Source organism: Diadema setosum, chromosome 3 (genome assembly GCF_964275005.1).
Source record: "Diadema setosum chromosome 3, eeDiaSeto1, whole genome shotgun sequence".
Classification (NCBI taxonomy): Eukaryota; Metazoa; Echinodermata; class Echinoidea; order Diadematoida; family Diadematidae; genus Diadema; species Diadema setosum.
In genome coordinates this window covers 4,515,263-4,537,658 of record NC_092687.1, presented here as the reverse complement: position 1 = coordinate 4,537,658, position 22,396 = coordinate 4,515,263, and the positions used below count along the sequence as shown (strand labels likewise).

General features: G+C 38.5%; 1 protein-coding gene across 1 annotated transcript in view; it reads left to right on the top strand.

Annotated features, from left to right (window-relative positions):
* Positions 1 to 8,495: 8,495 nt before the first annotated feature.
* Positions 8,496 to 22,396, top strand: part of LOC140226527 (vinculin-like) — an 86,198-nt gene continuing 72,297 nt past the window's right edge. The window contains exon 1 of the mRNA XM_072306977.1: positions 8,496 to 8,683. Within this exon, the coding sequence (XP_072163078.1) occupies positions 8,627 to 8,683 (57 nt within the window). The 5' untranslated portion in view covers positions 8,496 to 8,626. The remainder of the gene's footprint in view (positions 8,684 to 22,396) is intronic.

The window sequence follows — 22,396 nt, the reverse complement described above, 5'->3', positions numbered from 1 at the left end:
ATTAGATTAAACCTCTGTGTTTTGGATATTTTCAGTCTTTTTCTTCCCCATGTTCTTTATAGGTCCTGCTTAGGTCTACCAGGTGTCTATGGTTACATCTGTAGGGCCTACCGTATAGACGGTCAAAAAAGTATAAACATCTCTTCGTCTATAGGCTAAGGCCGATATATACTAATTAACAAGAGAAAGTTTCTATGTGACACCCATGAACAAGAAAAAGAATAATATGAATGGAATAGGAATATATCCTCCGTACAAGCTATACAAACACATTTCCTTTCTTTTAAATCACTCACTCCCTTCTTCATTTTTTAAAATTTCTTTGAGAATGCTGTTGACATCTTTATCATTTGTATTTGTGTCAGCATCATTAATATGCATTATATCTTCTTTTTTTTTCACTGTCAACCCTTTACCTTTAACTAGAACCATTTTTTTTTATTGTATGGTTCGCCCTACAAAGACAAGAAGCTTTCTGAAAAAAAAGAAGAGAAAATAATTCGTCCAATCTGATATAGCGTCACGTGTCTGATGATGTCACAATGCAATTTGCGCGTAGCTGGTATTGAACTTGACTTCTGGCTTGTAAGTTTACCCTCACAAATTGTGATTAGCCTAACTGGACACTTTATCATTTCGTTGCATGGTAGAGTTCTTCTCTCTCTCTTTCTCTCTCTTTGCTTATTTCATTTCGATATCATGTTTCGCTACTAATATACAGCACACAGACCATATCCTGCACAATTCTGATTGTCGAAACGAAAAGGTCTTGCTCTTATGACGGGTTAACGAGTGTAGTTTTTGACCAGGATATAATGGTCATTCAATGGTGTTGCGCCATTACATTTACAGAATATTTCTAAGTATTATTAATACATCTAAAAGAAAACAGCAAATTTCGCTAGCAATGTCAGGAATTCGTGGTTGCCTGTCGGTGATTATGAATGTGCGGTCTTTCCCAGAGACTAGCCGAGACGGATTGTTGTGACGGGGTACCTGGGTGACGGAGCGGCGAGCTGCCCGGTTGAATGGAGTGACGTGATGGGCGCGTGGCTCGTCAGCTGGTCGGCCCCGCCTCCCACACGTGGCTTCATACATGGCTTGAAAAAGGCGGGAAAATGGATCTCGATGAATCTTTGGGGGACCGTTAACGTCTTTCTAAGGAATTGATGCTGAATTAGTGAAAGTAGAACTAGAGTAATAAAAATAACAAAGCCGGTGTTAAATTCATCTGCTATTTCTGGCTGTTGAAATGACGGTGAAAATAATAATCTAAACAAAACAGACGTGAAATGAAATAAAACAGAGAGTAGGCAGGGAAAGATTATTTTGATAACAGCAATGCTGGATACAGTAAGTCGTCCGTGTGCGAGTACGGCAATTGGCAGGAGACCAAGGCGAGATCCTATGCATAGTCATATGATTGTAAATAATATTATTTACTCATTCATTAAGGGTCTCTATTGACCATTATCATCAGGCCTACTTGTGTAGTATATAGGCATACCGGTATTAGTGTTAATCCCTGAGTGAAATTCAACAATGCCAGGCTAAATTAGCCTATATTGTATCGTAACAAACCAATAGACCACCAGACACATACATATATACACCATGCCATTAGGCATGTGGGCCTGTATTCAAAGAACTTTTTATACAAAAACATGGATATCCTTTTTATCAATTTGAGATATTGAGATTTTATCTCCTGAAAATCACTAGATGATAAAGATATATTTTAATGTATGTGGTACAGACGTATAGGCCCTATAATGTTCATGCATCTTCAAAATATTTCTTATCAACGGGTGCAGAGTTATTGAATATTTGATGAACACTTCACTCGAAAAAAAAATGAAAATGGCGTTTATCTGTTTTTGCTTATGATTGTCATTAAAATTGTTTATGTTTATCAACAGGCATTATAGTATCCACTGAAGAGCCGTGATCACGGTATGTTCACTATTTTCATGTTTGCGAAGTATAAAACTTGTAACAGCAGTAATTGACACCTCGCTATATTCTAACATGTTATTATTCATGAGTTTGCCGCCCTTTCGAGTTTTTCATCGCAAATTCCTCCCATTTCTCATTTCTCTTTCAAGACATAATGTGATAAGAATCTAAAGTCTTGCCGTGGTAACAATTTCGTCTACTTTTGATGTGGTAATGTATCCCGATCCTTTATTTTGTCTGAATTAAGAAAAATGAATAACTGAATCTGAATGTCGTGTCCTTTTATGTAACTAAATCCACAACACTTATGTTAGTGCTCTTATACCTTCCTAATATCGGAATCGTATATTTCGTGATTGTTTTTTTTTTTCTTTTTACCCCTATAGGCTACAAATGGCAAATGAAAGGGGAAAAATAGCGGACGTTATAGGCCCTATATGCCTAAAAACAGATCCTGCTCGACGCATTTGGACCAAGGTGCATAACAAGCCATATTGGAGAGCAACTCCCACTGGCGGATCCAGAGAGGGGCACAACGGGCGCGTGCCCACTCTTTATTTTTGGTTAAAACAAAAGAAATAAAGAGAAAAAAATGGGGATGCATGCGCCCCCTTTAATTTTGCAAAGGCACCTCCCCTTTCCCCACGGAATTTCTGGATCTGCCCCTGATCCCCTTGTGAATTGATATCCAGGACATTCTCCGATCTGTGCAAAACATTCTCCAACCCGAGACATTTCCTGGCATATTACATCGGATATTCCAAAATAACATTCCCTGATACAGGACAAGACATTCCATCACAACCCCGGACGCGTCCAACCCTGGAAGTTCAGTCGACATGTATAGCCGACCCGTTGGCGCTCTTGGTATATAGCTGAATGTTTAGGAGCAAAACAAACAAACAAAATGTTATCTCACACAAGAACTAAACGCGCGCGCACACTCACACACCCACACACACACACACACACACACACACACACACACACACTCACACACACACACACACACACACACACACACACACACACACACACACACACACACACATAAACATGACAAAATACGAACAAGACCAAAAACAAGATAGGATTTCAGATTGGGATGCGAATTATCCGTGTCATTTTACGTGATCAGAGCGAATTAGTACGAGTGTTGTTTGTTTGTTCTGACCAAGGCTATACCAGTATCAGATGCATGTGTTCAACATTAAATCTGAGCGGCTGTGGAAGGAATACTAGGTTAGGCCCTCAACATATTCTATCATCTCTTTCACTTTCATGATGTCTTTACAACAATACAGAAGTTTGGATGAGATTAACGGGTGTGTACAGTTCTGGTCGAGGTGAGGATTTAGTTTTTAACGTTTTGCGAGATATTCAGAAACCACCGATATGAGATGTCAAAGAGCATGCAATATTGTAAGGGGTATAAAAGGTTATTTGATGAAAATCAGTTTTGAAATGGCTGAGATATCCAAAAACAAGGTGAAACATAGAGATCCTAATAAAAGATGTGGCCTGTAGTCTTTTATTATTATCACTTTTTTGGATATCTCAGCCATTTGAAAACCAATTTTCATCAAATCAACGTTGAATCCTTCTTAAAATTACATGCTCTTTCATATTTCATAAGAGGTTTCTCATTATCTCACTTAGGAATGTAAAAAACATGAATTCCCCCTCAACCAGTACTGTACAGTCCCTTTAAAACATTGATGGTATAGGGCGACCGGAAAAGAAAAGAAAGCAAAACAAAACAAAACGGTTGCTAAATAAATGAAATTGATTTATTTCGTGTATTCCATTTTATATCGTGTATATTCCTTCTCTAATGTGATTTTACTTTTATTTCTCGCCCATGCCCTAGTTGGCCTACGATCAGTTTCTGTCTGTGGCCTGTGGATACAACATGGGGGGGGGGGGGGGGGTTACAGTGAAAAAAAGATACCGGTAGGCAACATTAGGTATAATGCAAATCAATGAATGATCAGGCACTCACACACCACCGCTGTCGCACACGATACAAAACGCGAAACGAGGGGGGGGGGGGGGGTAAAAAGGGAGAAGTCGAAAATGTAATGAAAAATAACTGCAACAAACCCCAATGATAAACCCAAAATCATGTCCGGAGAAGCATTTAAGAATAAAAGAATTGCAAAACAAATAATATAATGTATCATTGTGGAAAACCAAGAAGCTCATTTAAAATTCAAAACATCTCTTCACGGATTTCAACCTGTTCATAACTCGCTGCAAAACGTTATTCTATAGGCTTCCACTTATTTGGGTGGTTTTCAATTCACGTAGGCCTAGAACGACACGGTTGCTTCTAATGTTAATCCTTGCAAGGTTAGATGAATAAAACTGATCCCCTGATTTTACATCACATAATTTGTGCAGGCACGCTCATCCAAGCGAATATTGTCTTACAACTAGAAAAGCAAAAAAAAAAAAAAAAAAAGGACAAAAATTATTATTTTACGTCATGACTAACAGCTCCCAACAGTATGGTATAAACAATGTATGAACTCTTCCCTGTCACTTTCTTTTTTAAGTCTCATAAGGTGATAATTCTGTGTGATTTCATACACATTGTAGACATTTGTTAATGCATTGTCCCCTTTCTCTCTCCCTCTTTGCTTACCCGAGACTATTAACGTTGAGCACAAGTCTCACCGCAAGATGGCGTCATGAATATTAAATTTTGGAATCATCACGATCAGCAAAGTGACTGATCTCATTGTAAGTACATTATCGTGGGCGACGAGGCTTTAATGGTTCCGTCTCAAGATGGCGCTACAGCGCATGCAGACTGTGCAATCTTTGAAACATAATAAATCGTATTCAGTATTTAATACCGCATGATGTACCTTTGTCAGGACTGCAATAAGGTTCGTTATCCCGAAGATTCGTAATTCCGAAACGCACAAATAATCAATACAACTAAAAGTGTTCGTTAATCGTTAATCTAAAAATCAGTTGTTTCAAGCACTTGTGGCGTTGTTCCAAAGGATCGTTAATCCGATAATGAAATAAGATTCGTTAATCTGAAAGCGAAAAGAAGCTAAGTAACGAACATTCCTCTGTAATCCAGCATTTTTTTTTCTAGTTCATGTGGATTGAGTTAATGCAGCTAAAACATCTAACATACCAAGACAATCGACAATCAAACAATCCATCTGTAAGTCATGAGTTTTCAAAGTTTCCGTGCCGCCATTGCAGGAGAAGATCGAGCAAGGACATCGATGTATGAAGGGAAGAAATTATTTTCATTTTCTAGCATAATGACAAAGCACTTGCCTTACATAATTTCAGAAAGCAGGAGAAATAACTTTCCCCTTTACATAATGAAAGCCGCAATTAAGTCGTAGACATTGTTTTTTTGTTTGTTTGTTTTTATTGTGGGATTAGGCCTATACTTCTTTATCAGACAAGAAAATATTGGCGTTACTAGATAGGGCCTATTCATTAAAAGTACCCTCGGCTCTGGATGAGCTCTCAATACGGACCAGGTCATTTTACATTTTGTATATAGAACAAACAGATCAATTGCCTCAGTTTGCGTGGTGTCTCCAGTGATGCGAGTGAGGTAAATTCAATGATGCAGTCATCATAGCTAATTTAACACATTGTTCACAAATATTAGAATTATTATTACATCGTGAAAGGTATGACGCCTGTACACTACTAGAAGCTGAATTTTATTATTTTGTTTTTGAGCGTGGCAAGGAATTCCGTTGAAGGATTACTGTCGAGTGAAAGCATTCCTCCTCCACGAAAAAAAAATCACCTGTTCTTATATTTTACAGCATGGACATGCAGTGGCGGATCCAGAAGGGAGCGCACCGGGCGTGCGTCCCCCTTTATATTTATTATTATTTTTTTTTTTTGCTAAAACAAAAGAAATAAAAATACCAAAAAAAAAAAGAAAAAAGAAAAAAGGGGGAGGCTGTAAAGTCACCCCTCTTTACGGAATACCTGGATCCGCCGGCCCCTGATGGATTAACTTATAGTTCCGTCAAGTATGTTCTGGAAGAGGGGTAGAACCAAACTGCTCGTTGGTAATCAAGCCATTGATACTAAATAGATTTTACAGTCTATTAATCACTAACGCTCCGGTACTTTCAACAGTGTCCACGAAGGCGGTTAGGTCGGGCGATCTAGGTATTTGTCTAAACGCCGAATGGATCACCCCTTCTTATGGATAGGAATTATCTCTAAAAAAGAACTATTTGAGAAAAACGAACTGTTTACAAAATGTTGGTGAAATGCTTTAAAATGCATGACCCAAAGAGTTGAGATTATGCCAATCATCAATCTTGCAATGAAAATAAACGCGATTCTATTAATTTACTTGATTCATTTAGGCCGCTACAGTCAGAATAAATGTCATTCTCACCAGCAGGTTCTAGAAGAAGGCATATAAAGAACAATACACCCCATACAGAGTATGATGTGATAAGTGAAATGTAGGCTATATGTAAACGTACTAAGCCTTACGTTAAATTTCACGCTTCATATAATGTTAAAGAAATCATCAAAATGATTGACATTGTAAATGTTAATTTTGTATCATGTCATATGGGATATGAAGGAAGACAAAAAGACTGATTTTCTGTTTTTCCAGTCATATTGTTCAAAGAACACTCCATGATTTTCAGATCATATTCAAAGCTGCTGGCAATTCATCTGTATAATGCTTTATCGAAGTTCTCTGTGTAAATATGACAAGTTTCGTGTTGATAACTCCGTTTATTTCATCGTATAAGGCGAGTTGCTTTGCGGTATAATTATGACAAATGTATAGTTTATATCATCTATTCAGACAGGATAAAATAAATGATGAGTTGTTTTTCCATTTGCGGACGGCAATTTCCCTTTACTGTCAATGATACAAACCCGGAAAATGATCTGATATTACGGTGTTATATCAGGGCACATAGATGGCATTCGAGAAGAATCAATCCGTGAGGAGTGTGATATGACACATGGTCCTGGTTATTCCTCATTCAGGGGAGAAAAAAAAAGAATGAATCTAGAAAGCTCTCCTTATATGTGTTGAGTAACTCAAAGTTATACTTTCTAATAAAGATATTTTAGTATAGATTTCATTCAAGTAAGGTTTTTTTTTTTTTTTTTTTTTTTTTTTTTTTTGCAAGTCAATCAATGAAGTCATTTGGGTTGAATTTGGAGGTTTGTCGATAAACCCAGCTATCGTTTTATGGTCTTTTTGCATAAATTCATAGTTCCTTCTTTTCTAAATAACATGGATGCTATGGTCCATAGCAGTGTAGAGTTATACGGCAGACTTGTGAAATAACAAACAAAACACTTTCAGATATCAGTTAGTTAGGATCGGCAGACTCCCAAGATTCTGTAAATAGACTGTGATCTGCTATCTGTACATCTTTCTACATTTTCAAACTTGTTGGCAAGCGATTATACGTTCTCCTTTGTAAGCTATTCAACATAATATGATTAAAAGTATCTGCAAATTATAGAACTGACAACACGTTGCATTGTAAGAATCATACTACAACATAATCATCTAAATCATGTTCTGGAGGTGAGAGAAAATTCCGCAGGTATACAGAGAGGAAGAAAAAGCTGATGGATTTTTCACTTTGAGCTATAATTTTGCTTTTCATTTTTATATATTTCTGAAAAAGCATCATTCTAGATTTCAACTGATGTTAATAGATCCAAGTCCTATAATTTCTATAAAGTGCATATTAAAATTTTAAATGCGCATGTTATCTACGGGCTTTGGGAAGGGAATAGGACAGAAGGAAGAAGACAGTTTGGTTTTCAACAATTTCAATTCAATTTCAATTTATTAATCTATTATCATTATTATTATTACTTTTTTTTAACAAACCATTCACATGTAACACTCGTAAACCCCTTGTCAACTTTTGACTGATCAATTTTGATATGTATCTTGTCAGTGATAGGCATAGTCCACAATGACTATTCATTGCAGGGACCGTAAGGTGACAGAAATGATCTAATTGCACCCTTTAAATAATCCCCCGTTTTATCAAGTGTAACTTCTAATTTGCGCTCATCTATGCAGTGTCTACAGGGTTTAAGTGCAACCATGCATCATAACAGTAATATAGCATATGTATTCACCTAGAAATATTAAAACTGAAGTGAAAATTGAAAGAATGGAAAGAAATCAATGACGGCCAGGATGGATGTAGGTAGGCCAGAAGAAAAATGAGTCTGTGAAAAAGACTAGCAATGGTCTACTAGTATTGGGTGCAATAGGAGGGTGGGGTTTTGGAATGTGGGCACTGCGGTGCGGGGTCAGTATTACTGCGTTTACTGTATTGCATCCTCCCCGCCCGCATCTATCTAGCTAGGCGTGCACCGTTACACACACTGACGTGCGTATATCGTATGTAGCTCGACCGCGGCTGCGCTGCATGCTGGACGGAGCATGACTTTGTGTGTCGTGTGTGTATGTGTAGTGATTAACAGTGCATAACTTCACCATCAGCGCTTGGCTGTTTCTTGTCCGTGTGGTGAGGTGGAGGAGATACAAAATAAGTGGACTGTCTGCTTCTGATTTTCGTGAACGTTTTTGCTACCGTGTTTGCAGTCACATTTGTAAAAATCCTCGGAATATTTCTTCCCGTTTGGTGCATTCCTGGTGACTGCCATGCCTGTGTTCCACACAAAAACCATCGAGGCAATTCTCGAGCCTGTGGCTCAGCAGGTAAAGTGTGAAGTTATTTTTGTGACTCATCGAGTGTGTGTGCTCACCCTACCCCGGAGTGTTCCCGTGTGTGAACAGGGGACGACCGTACCACGCTGGTCCTATGGAGGAGGGCAACACTCCTTTACTTTAAATACATTCAAATATTGAAATATTGCTATTTACATTGGGTTCAAATTCATTTTCTCCAGTCCGTTTCCTGTTTGGCAAATTGACAAAAATAAAGATGATACAATATTAGTTTCTAGATCTAGAAGTAGAAAATCTAGATGAATTAAATATAGACTCGAGTAGAATCTGTTTTGTCTTGACCAGATCCAGATGGTGTCTAATTTGACATTGAATTTAGAAACGATACTTTGCAATGCAGAGAAAATGAATTGAATAGATTGAAGTATACTAATGATTCCTTTTTTTATGACGATGCATCAAGTTGTGTTGTCTCATTGCCAAACAGTGTCCAGAAAGAAAGGAGTAAACTTAAAAAAACAGAAGAAACAAAAGGGCTTTTTACACTTGTAAATTTTTGCTTAGTCCCGTACCAACGGTGGGGCTAAGGGGGGGCCTTAGCCCCACCGTTGGTACGGGACTATCCTTAGCCCACTATCTGTTTACACTCGTTTTTGCCAAAGTGGGCTAGCCCCACCGATAGTCCGGTACTATCTGGCCCTGCAAAATAGCAGGGTTAGCACCGCAATTTCGGTGCCAAGCAAGTGAGTGTAAACAGAACGAAAAATAATCCTGGGCTAAGCGACGGAGACAAAGTCCGACCCTCACTGACCAATCAGAAACGAGGTAATCAAGTGCTGCCGGTGCGTGCGTGTACGTGTACAGTACACAGTGTAATCATGAATATTCATGTGGTTTGGAAAGTCCGGGGCTAAGAAATACAAGTGTAAAAAGGTCAGTTTTCTCCTTAGCCCCGGACAAGAGATAGTACGGGACTAATTAGCGAGTGTAAAAAGCTGAAAAAATTGGTACGGGACTAACAATAGTCCTGGGTCAGAGAAAGTCTGGGGTTAAGAAACACAGTACTTGTGTAAAAAGGGCTAAACAGCCCTCCATACATAATGTACAATGTTCTCCAGGATTGTTCGAGTCTTGTGATAGATGATCAACAGTTATTAATTTATAAATGTAAAGTGAATTGTGAACCAAGACCGACAAGGGTCAATGTTACGTTCACCCATAAATCCATGGAAACATGCCGTTGCTGAAATTAATTTCAATGTATGAAGCATGTCTAAAAGCTGGAACCCCTTCCCTGGTCTTTTGCAGAGAAGAACAACAACAAACAAACAAACAACAACAACAACACAAAAACAAAGAAAATTTTGTGGTCCCAACTTTTGCAATGTACTGCTAGTACTCGATACTCACTATCATAAATGTGTAACTTTAGTGTGCACTAGACTCTTGGCTCTGCTAGTCAGCATCATTAGAACAATAATTAAATGACTGAGCTTCAACCAACCTTGAAATTGTAGAAGGCAAGCTTTCCTCCTCTCCTGAGGACTTTCTCAAGCCTTATGCAGAGTTGTCTTGCTGCCGTTGCCTTTCTTTATTAATCACTGGACCATATATTGGTGAAAGGGTATAGCCCGAGTCTCTGTTGAGAGCTGGATTGACCCTTCTGATCCAAAGTGCTTCCTTTATTTTTCTTTTTAACCAGTTGCTTTCAAAGTCAATGATACGTGCCTCATCCCATTCAATGTTGTGTCCTGTGTTGTAAGAGTGCTCAGCTATCGCCGACAATCCATCACACTCGGCGATAGCTGAGCACTCTTACAACACAGGACACAACATTGAATGGGATGACGCACGTATCATTGACTTTGAAAGCAACTGGTTAAAAAGAAAAATAAAGGAAGCACTTTGGATCAGAAGGGTCAATCCAGCTCTCAACAGAGACTCGGGCTATACCCTTTCACCAATATATGGTCCAGTGATTAATAAAGAAAGGCAACGGCAGCAAGACAACTCTGCATAAGGCTTGAGAAAGTCCTCAGGAGAGGACGAAAGCTTGCCCTCTACAATTTCAAGGTTGGTTGAAGCTCAGTCATTTAATTATTCATCATCCCCAGCCGATGAAAGTTTTTAGTATCATTAGAACAAGTTTAGTAAAGTGATGCTGCATTGGTAGTCACTTTGTGCGAGTTTACAAAAGTACCCGTACTTGTGATTTGGTTGTTTTAATTGCTCAGAGATATACAGCACTACAGGCATGAAATGCAGAATTTTGCAATTTGACATAATTTGGTATCATAGCTATTTTTCTATTTGTTTTGTTTTGTTCAATTTTCCTTAGGATCAACAAAACTCACTCTCAAAATGTCAACATTGCATCCTGGAATAGTTTTACTTTTCAATTTAAAGCCCTTGTCTGTTTTAACTATTCAGTCATTGAAAGTATTTGGAAATTTAATTTTGATACAGTGTACATGATTTATATCCATGTTTATAGATGAGGACTCCCACAAATATCATGTTACAAAGAAAGAAAAAAAGAAAGTGAAAGCTGCAGTTTTGTGGTTTACACCAACGATGGCTTGATACTAACTGGAAGGCAAACCAATTAGTGCTGTGGACTTTCCAGAAGTGAAATAACTTCTATAGAGGTTGTGAAATTAACTGTAACTTGTTCTGACACACTGTTTTCCATTCAACAGGACACAACTCAATTGAGACTAGATAGGCTGTCATGGCAACCAATCATCTGAGTGGTGGATCCAGAGCGGGGGGCACCGGGCGTGCACCCCTTCTTTATCTTTTGTTAAAAACAAAAGAAATGAAAAGAAAAAAAATGGGGGGGGGGGGTGCTCTTGCACCCCCCTTTAATTTTGTAAAGGCGCCTCCCCTGTACGGAAATCCTGGATCCACCCCTGCATCTCCTACTTCTGTGGTTTAGAAGATTTACTTCTATGTCATTTTCATTTTGTTTTAAATCTGTTTCATGCGAGCTTTGACAAAGAAACAATCTATACGAAAAAAAAAAAATCAACTTGCTTTGACACTACAAACATACCGTCCAAGGGAAAAAATTGACGAGTTGACCTTGCTTAATGATCAATACCTGAGTGGAATGATCTACCAAGCTCCCTAGCTCATTCTAACTTGGTTAAGAATATTCCAATTTCCCCCTTAAATGGGATACAGTATTCACCGCATAATCGGGCATCTGATAATCGGGAACCTCGCTTAAATGACATACGCTTCCCAGAAACATTTCCAATGCACGTTATTTTCACTGGATAATCGGGCGGGGACCTCTGATAAACGGGACAATTTTTCTTCAAGCGACCTTTGATTTTGTTGATATTTTACACAAAAAATCTACCAAAATACCACAACAATATTTCAAAGATTCCCTGTCAGTTGTCGTTTACATCAAACTTACAAAGCAAGCTTCGGACTGGTGTGTTTTGACCTCCGTCCATCCAGTACACATACATTTCAGCTCGCTGCCCGCCTTCGCTTTTCTGTACATGTGTATATATGGCGAGCTAGATCGCTATACAACAACACATGTACAGTGCAGTGATCGCGGCAAGTAAACAATCAAGCCGTGATGATTGAATGATTGTAGGACTTTTCATTGACGTTCCCACATCAGTTCTGGGTAATCATTTCCCATGGTTGTGGATATGTATTTATACAGAACGCCCTACGTGTCCAAGAATTCTACGAATGTTTAAGAAAGTGCTAGCTTTTAATCCACATATTTTGTGTTCGAAGAGAGGTGACAGAAGAAGAACCCGGTTGCGATGACTGCATCATTGCGAGAATGCACAGACAGCTAGAGGGTCGCGCCGAGGGGTAGCGTGGTTGTGTATTCATGTACATGTACAGTACGTCAGTATGCATGTGTGTGTGTGTGTGTGTGTGTGTGTGTGCACTGTACATAATGTACATGTCGTATGCCGTTAGTGTATGGTGAGTGCTCATCGCGAAATCGGGCACCCCGCTTAAAGGGGCCATGTTTGCTACTCCCAACCTGTCCCGATTATGCGATGAATACTGTATTTCTCAACAACCTCTGAGTAGGACCATATGACTCCAAACAAACACACAGGTCAATTTTGTCTTTGGGATAGGTTGCATGCCATCCCTTTAAAGGATTAGAAGGAAGGAGAAGAAGAAGAAGAAATTATCTAATATTCTTGTTTGATAAGATTTTTTAAATATGTTTGATTTATGTTGATATCTGGGGCAAATCATCTGTTGTACATGTATAGGACCCCATTTTTCTCTTCTTTAAAATACAAGATGAAGAATAAGAAGAAGAAGAAGAAGAAAAAGAAGATCTTTATTAAAAGGGACACATACGGGTAATTCCATTGAAAAGGGTCCCACTAGTTAAATGCCCCTTCTATTTGCTTCATATTGTCATTGCTTGAAAATTACATACTGGTACCCTACGTAAATCAATTTTACATCTGAATACTCTTATTCAGGTAAGTATCTTCCTTTTCAAAGTAAAATATAGAAATTGCTTCTTCAAAATTCCACATGAATTTTGACAAAAAGTGCAAAATCACAACATTGGGTGCAAACTGTGTGACATTTTTACTGTGACACCAGTTAGACAGATTTACAGCTTGTTTGTGGATTAAACTCTATTTTAAGGGGTCAAAAATGATAAAAGACGAGCAACTTTTGAACACTAAATATAATTCAGGCATCAATTGATACACATTTGTGCACATAAATCCCAAGAAAGACGTTTCACGTGTAAGTTTTGGTGTCCCCATAATTGCTTACACGAGAAACCTTAAAGGGACTGTTAGTGGTTGAGGTGGGGATTCATGTTTTGAACATTCCTAAGTGAGATAATGAGAAACCTCTTATGAAATATGAAAGAGCATGTGATTTTAAGAAAGATTCAACGTTTATTTGATGAAAATTGGTTTTCAAATGGCTGAGATATCCCAAAAAGTGATAATAATAAAAGGCGACATGCCCCACATTTATTAGGATCTCTTTGTTTCACCTTGTTTTTGGATATCTCGGCCATTTCAAAACCGATTTTCATCAAATAAACTTTTGATACCCCTTAGAATTGCATGCTCTTTGACATCTCATAGAGTGGTTTCTGAATATCTCGCAAAATGTTAAAAGCTAAATCCTCACCCCGACCAGAACTGTACACACCCTTTAATTTATGAGTGTGGAATCCATATTAAGGACCAGTGTTGAACTGTTTGTTGTTATTTTGGTAGCAATAACATAGTTTAAAAGATTTCAAGAGAAAATCGGGATAAAATAAATAAATTTGAAAAAAAGACCAAATTATAATTTTCACACACGTGGCTTTGGTGTCCCCCTAAATATTACGTCGGGGCACAGTGATAGCTAATTTTTTGTGTCTTATTACAACAATAATTGCTCCTCATTGGCATATTTTACAATGTAGCTGTGGTTTCTTTGTAACAGGTATCAAAAATTGACCACTCTATTAATTTGAAGAAAAAAAAAATGCAAAAATAATATTTGGTGTCCCCCTTACACGAGAAACATTGAAGAATCTTTTTCTTGGCCAAAAATAGGGGTTGTGTCATTTTTAGCTCACCTGAGCCGAAGGCTCAAGTGAGCTATTGCGATCGCTCTTCGTCCGGCGTCCGTCGTGCGTCGTGCGTCGTCCGGCGTCCGGCGTCCGTCGTGTGTAAACTTTTTACATTTTCATCTTCTTCTTGAGAACCCCATGACCAATTTTCACCAAACTTGGCAGGTAGCATCCCTAGGGGGATAGGATCTCAAATTGTTCAAATGGGCACCATGGCCCACCTAGGGGGCCCCAGGGGGGGCCCAAACACCCTAAAATTAAGGAATCTTTAAAAATCTTCTTCTCTAGAACCAGAAGTGATAGAATACTTTTAGTTAGTATGTTGATGACTGTAGTTTCAAGTTTGTTCATGGGGGAATCAGGGGTGCCCCCCTTGGGACCCAGGGGAGGCGTCCTAATGGGGCCTAAATTGTACATTTTCATCTTCACTTTGATATCCCCATGTCTGATTTTCACCAAACTTGGTAGGTAGCATCCCTAGGGGGATAGGATCTCAATTTGTTCAAATGGGCACCATGGCCCACCTGGGGGGCCCCCAGGGGGCCCAAACCCCCTAAAATTAAGGAATCTTTAAAAATCTTCTAGAACCAGAAGTGATAGGGCTTAGATAACACTATGAGTTAGTACTGTACATTGATGACTGTAGTTTCAAGTTTGTTCATGGGATTGGCGGAATCAGGCATACCCCCCCCCCCCTTGGGACCCAGGAGAAGGGATGGGGAGAAGTCCTACACAGTGTAATGGGGCCTGAATTGTACATGTTCATCTTCTTCTTGAAAACCTCATGATGAATTTTGACCAAACTTAGCAGGTAGCATCCCTAGGGGGATAGAATCTCAATTCCTTCAAATGGGCACCATGTCCCTCTTGGGGGCTCCCTAGGGGGCCCACTCCCCCCCCCCCCCACATTAAGGAATATTTAAAATCTTCTACTCTAGAACCAGAAATGATAAAGCATACTGTAGTTAATACTGGTACCATGAGTTTGTACATTGATGACTTTAGTTCCAAGTTTGTTCATTGCAGATCCAGGGCTGCTTGCCCCCCCTTCCCCCCCCCCCCCCACCCTGGAGTTGAGGGGGGGGGGGATCCATATATGCAGATCTAAGTTTCCAATGTTCCCAGGTAAGAGTGTGCAAGAATGCATGGAAGGTGAAATTGCGATACTCAGGTGAGCGCGTGACCCCTGGGTCTCTTGTTTCAATAGTATAGTTAATTTCTTACTTCAAAATAATCACTTCTATTGAAACAAACATAGAACTAGTTTGAAATATGTGGTATTTGATGCCAAAATGGATGGTTCACCGTGTAAGGGGGACACAAATGGTGTCCCTTTTACATGATGAACCAGTTTTCCCCATACACTGCAATTTGGTATGCTGACTTCCTTCAATTTCAGTTTAGAATATTAATTTTTAGTCAGTTTTCAAGGGACTTGATACTCAATATGATTGCTTTTTAAAGTTACAAGTGTATGTTGAACAAAAATCTGATTTTCTGATTTTATTGGCAAAATAGGCATGTCACAAAGTGGGTCCCTATTTTATGGAATTACCCATACTTCAGTTCCTAAGTGAGTCCCATTTTCTTTGATTGATACCTTTTATGGCAATAGATACCTCCATTGACAACATTGTTCCATTAATTAGATATGACTAGGATTAGTTTTCATAGTGCTTCAAAAGTTCAACTACTCTGAAATGTAAACACTTTCTGTCCGCTCTACTCAAGGACTCATTTCAAAGGATGCGAGAGAGAGAGGAAGTGGTTTTGAAAACCTTTTGAAACCTTGTTCATAAAGTTGTCTTGAGTAAATTATGTACAAGGAGAATGGTTTCTGCCTCATCTTGCTGACTTCTCTCTCTCTCTCTCTCTCTCTCTCTCTCTCTCTCTCTCTCTCATTGGTGTTGGAAAACATGAAACAAAAAGAGGGATGGCTATTGATACAAACATGACCAGAATGAAGCGCACACTCAGTGTGGATAACAAAAAATCAATTTGCATAATAATTGAGTCTGTAGTGGAATGTTTAGTTCAGTTTTCAGACATTTTTACAGTCATGGATAATCATCCACATCCAAAGCCTCACCCACATATAGTCATAATGTAGCAAAAAATTTATAACGATTTCAGAAATGTTTGCATCAAGTTCAAACCTCCTAGGGCTGCGGAATTTGTGAAAATCTTGCCTGATACCCTCATCTTTAAATGTTATTAAATTTGAAAAGTGTCACCTAGCTCAACAAAGTAAGGCCATTCCTGAATTGCTGTTGAATAACTCTCCAGATAAAATGGTTTCAGTGTGTCATAACCATCAATACTAATTGGTACTATTGTACATGGTGTAGGCTTTGTGTATAGTGAATTCATTGATAGACAATGCAGGCCAGGGGTAGTATTAATTTAGGCTGATAGTTTGCCGATGCCATTTGAACAAAACATTATCTGCATAGATCTCTTCACAGCAGAGCATCTCACCTGGTAGTGCAGGGAGGTGTAACTCTCTTCAACCTCCCTGGGTTGTGTGTGTGACCTCGTACATCGTATGCAATCTCAATTCACAGCACCAGGTTGATACAGTTGGTACAGTATTGGTGGAGAGGAGGATTGGGCTTTTAACTTTTTGCAAAATACCACGAAAACAGTTAGGATATATAGTACAGAGCATACCATTTTAAGAGGAATTCAATGTTTATTTTATGAAAATTGGGTTTGGAGTGACTGAACCATCCAAAAACAAAGTAAAACAAAGCGATCATGATAAAGTGTGGGTCTCACACTTTATTAGAATCGTTCTTTTTTGAATATCTCTGCCATTTCAAAACCAATTTCCATCTTTTCCTCATAGAATTACATGCTCTTTCATATTTCATAAGAGGTTTCTCATTATCTCACAGAAAAATGTTCAAAACCTGAAATTACGGTGATGTAGGTCTCAACCAAAACTGTACGATCCTTTTACCGGTGTAGTGTGTGTGACATATCGATATACATGTAATCTCTACTCTATACCAAGTTATGACACATTACACCGGTGTAGTATGTACGTATGACCTGGTCTAATAATCTCTACTCTACACCAGGTTATGACACATAACACCGGTGTAGTGTGTATGACCTGGTCTAAGATGTAATCTGTACTCTGTACACCAGGATGTGATATTATATTACTCTAGTCTCTCTCTATAGTTTCATGCCAGCCTTTATAGTTTGTTATCAAAAAGCCTGTTAGCTTTGGGAGACTGTGTATAATATTGCAAAGATTGCCGTGACTCACATTACCAAGTATAATTATGATGAATTTGGGAATCCCTTAACAAATAGCGTACCGGTACTGCTTTATATGCAGCACACACGCAGCCGAATAATCTCAACATGAGTTGAACATTACTGGATAGTGTAAACTGTTCTTTTGAGCACACTTTTTGCTGATAGGCAGTTTGTTCTAGCAGGCTAGTGCTAGTTGCAGTTTTCGAATGTTTCACGCTGGACAGCAAGTGAAGATCAGTTTGCTGGGGCCCTTGCTACTGCACTGGGCCTTTAATATCGCTGTTTGTTACTAGTCTTTGCTGCCAGTCTTTGACACGATGAGTCAGCGTTGAAAATGCCATGGAGGCTTGGTGTTTGTTATTGCATTCTTAGGATGGATGTCAAGCCAAGGATTAATAGTGGTGTTCCCTAGCTAACCAGAGGTCAGAGGTCATAGTGTGGGTTGGAATGAGATCGGTATATAAACTTGACCGTAGTTGTGGTCCTGGATGCATTTTTGCACAGATGATTCCTGTTGTACTGAAGTCCTTGTGACCAGCAGTTTTCTCTCATTATAATAAAAATTTCATCATAGCCAAACAGTTAAAGTATGTGAGGAAACACAGATGATCATTTGGGGACCTAAATTCTCACTTCATTTTTGCCATGCAGTAAGTCTGTAAAACGAGGAATGTTCGCATGCATTTTATCATTGCAAATTTTGCAAGAGCCAAGATTCGCGAAATCAAAATGCACATTGAAAATTCTTGTGTGCACTATACGCTTTGAATGTTAGAGGCAACTCGCGAAAAAGGCCATCGGCTCCAATTCGTGAAGTTTTCATGCCACAAAAATATATCCTGTTTTACAGTTTCTCATTTTTTGTTGTTGTTTAAAACAGCCCACTGTGTAAAGTGCAGAATAATTTTCCCTTTAAATACTCAAGAGTTGCATCTTTGAGTCTGCCAAACTTTTCATCAAGACAAAAGGCCCGTTCACAAACAACGAAAATCGAAATTTCAATCGCGATCCAAATTTCAATTTTTTTTTCGACCGTTCATACACAGGGAAAAATCGCACTTCGCAGCAAGGAAAGAACGATCAGTGGCTAAACTGCGCATGCGTGAAACTTGCATGACCGAAGACTGACCCCGCCCGCAGTCCCAATAGAGTTTCGCACGCGCTACGAACGATGGGATTAAAAATACCGATTTTCGAATCTCGATCGCGCTCACACACACGACGCTTGGCAAAATAATCGCGATTATTCTGAAAAATCGCACTAATAGTGCGAGTTGTATCGCAATAAGGATCGCGGTAATTAGTGAGATTTTTCTGTCCACACTGGAAAAAATTTCGAAATTTTGATCGCGATAAGAAAATCGATTTTTAAATCGCACTTTTTCCCTTGTGTGTGAACGGGCCTATAGTTATCTTAATTTATCCAAGCAGGAAGAGTGAACCAGCTCATTAGTCACCCTTCATGTTTATCATACAGCCATGAAAGCCATCTGGTAGAAAATTTATTCAGCCCCCTGGGTTGCCAGTAGGTGCATTCACATCCCAATTAGGGCCTATTGAGATGTTAAATGGTTAGCGCCTGTCTCATTTCTAAAAGCTTTATACAATGTACCATGGTGATAGATAATACAGTAATTCACGTGGTGCGGAGTACTGTGGTATAATATTCCTGGCCTGAAAGTACACCTTACTGAGGTAAACACCACTCACACATTGTATACAACATACTGTAAAACATGATATATTCGCAGCATGAATTTTTCGCGAATTGGAGTTAACAGCCTTTTTTGCGGCATGAAATTTTCGCGAATTGCCACTGGCATTCAATGCATATAGTGTAGAAACGAACTGTTGTGTGCATTTTAATTTTGCGAATCTCCACGCTCGCGAAATTTGCGAAATTAAAATGCACGCAATTATTCCTCGTTTTACAGTAGTGTATTATATACGTTGTACATATCCTATGTACTTAAAGACAGGAAGTGTGTAAAAGGGATCTTGGTTGAGACCTAATTTCAGGTTTCTATTCTGGTGAGATAATGAGAAACCTCTGAAGAAATGTGAAAGAACATGTGATTCCACAAGGGATTCAATGTTAAAGGACAAGTTCACCTTCATTAACATAAGGATTGAGAGAATGTAGCAATATAAAGTTTGAGGAAAATCGGACAATCCGTTCAAAAGTTATGAATTTTTGAAGTTTTTGTGCAGTCACCGCTGGATGAGAAGACTACTGCAGTGTACAATGTATGATGTCACAAGGAAAATATAAAGAGAATTTCACAAAATTTCATCTTTTGAAAAAAGTACACATTCCCTTGACTCGTTACTGACATGTTATGGGTAATATTATTCCCATTGCCTTTAGAAAGAGTCAAGTCAAATGCTCTTTTACCGTATTATTCGAAAAAAGTGAAAATATCTTGAATTTTCTTTACATTTTCTCTATACTGTTGTACTCATATTACGTCACAAGTCTTTTTAGTAGTCTCCTCATCCAGCGGTTCCAACACAAAAATTTTAACAATTCATAACTTTTGCATCGATTGTCTAATTTTCCTCAAACTTCCACTAATGTGTAATATTGCTGCATTCTCTCAATCCTTATCATTATGAAGGTGAACTTGTCCTTTAATTTGTTGAAAATCGGTTTTAAAATGGCTGAGATTAGGGAGGTGGGAATCCCCACCTCCCTGCTGAGATCATCCAAAAAATAGAGCAATGCTAATAAAAGGTTGGACCCACCATTTATTAGGATCGCTTTGTTTCACTTTGTTTTTGTTTTTTTATATCTCAGCCATTCCAAATCCTATTTTTATCGCATAGGCCTAAGCTTTGAATTCCATCTTTATAGAATGGTGATGCTCAGTAGTACATTATATCATAAATGTGTTTTTTTTTTGTATCTTGCAAAAAGTTTAAAGCCCAATCGTCATCTCTACCAATACTATACCATCCCTTTAAAATGTCACTTGACAAATACACCACTGTATGAAAGAAGATATTTTGTGACAAGATTCACACTCAAATAAATGCATATTTTGCGCAAAGTTTGAATAACTACCCTAAATATCTTGGTACTTTCTAATGCAGATTTCATTCACATGAGAAAATGCAAGAAATAATGCCGTGTTTGACTGTGGGTGTGAATGGGGACTTCCAATGTAAATGGGTCTAACAGCAGAGGATATCCTGTTAGCAGCAAACTCTGGTGCTAAAGTTACTCACTCCTCCGCTCTTTCCTTTCTGGTCAGGTTGACTGGGTCTTTCGTGGCCTTATTTTCAGAAAGTTTCAAAGAATAAATCTGTGTTTTAGGATGTCATCAATTTGAAAGGAGAAAGAAAAACGATTCTTCCTGTTATTCTAAATCTGATCACTTGTTTGTTCATGCTTAAGTCTTCTGACTTACAACATTCTTTATGTCTGTAGAAAATAATAACCTAGAAGGGTGAAGCTATGGAGTCTGTTAATAAAGGGAAACTCACTCTTGTCAAAATATAATACTCCATTAAAAGACAAGTTCACCTTCGTAAACATAAGGATTGAGAGAATGCAGCAATATTAGTAGAACACATCAGTGAAAGTTTGAGGAAAATTGGACAATCGATGCAAAAGTTATGAATTTTTAAAATTTTTGTGTTGGAACCGCTGGATGAGGGGACTACTACAGCTTGTGAGTCATATGCGTACAACAGTATAAAGAAAATGTAAAGAAAATTCAACATATTTTCACTTTTTTCGCACAATGAAAGAGCACTTGACTTGCCTCTTTCTAAAGGCAGGGGGAATGATATTACCCCTAACATAATATGTCGGTAACGAGTCAAGGGAATGTGTACTTTTTTCAAAAGATGAAATTTTGTGAAATTTTCTTTGTATTTTCCTTATATTGTTGTACGCATGTGACATCTGAGTTATTCATACAATGCAGTAGTCTTCTCATCCAGTGGTTACTGCATTAAAACTTCAAAAATTGATAACTTTTGAACGGATTGTCCGATTTTCCTCAAACTTTCAATGATGTGTTCTGCTAATATTGCTACATTCTCTCAATCCTTATGTTTATCAAGGTGAACTTGTCCTTTAATATTTTCTGTGTCAGGGGCTTTTAGACCTGTTTGTATGCCCTGTGGACAGGGGATTAATTCCATGCATTTGCCGTGTAGACATTGGATTATCTAATCCCCTGTATCCTGTGGACAAAGGATGATCTAATCCTCTGTATGATACAAGTGCAAAGATGCCAGTGTGGACAAGATAATATAACTACTAAAAAAGTATCTAGCCTCCTGTATGTTGCTCTGTGTTCAACTACATTTTACAATGTCACAGACTTTACTGTAGACTTTACTGTCTGATTTACTCCAGTTAGCAAAGAATGAAGATTCAGTCAGTTGGGTAGTTTTCCTACTTTGTGGTTAAGATTGGGATTCAGGTTTTAAATTTTTGTGAGAAAATTAGAAACCGAAATATTAAGGAGCATACAATTCTAAGAGGAATGAAAAGCTCATTTGATGAAAATTGGTTTTGAAATGGCTGAGATATCCAAAAACAAAGTGATCCTAATAAAAGGTGGGTGCTGCCTTTTCAAAGGTGGCACCCTGGAAGTTGCTGTACCCATGTATGGGTACATCATATACAATGTAGGTTTATATACATTGTAGTGCCCCCCCCCCCCTCCCCTCTTTTGGCCTGGAAGGGGTTGAAATAGCTTGGGCTTTACAGGGTTAAACATCAAGTCCACCTGCACAGGCGTGTGGAATAAATGAATGCAGCAATATAGTAGAACACATCAGTGAGAGTTTGAGGAAAATTGAATAATCCATTGAAAAGTTATGAATTTGTGAAGTTTCTGCTCAGGCATAGCTGGATGAGAAGA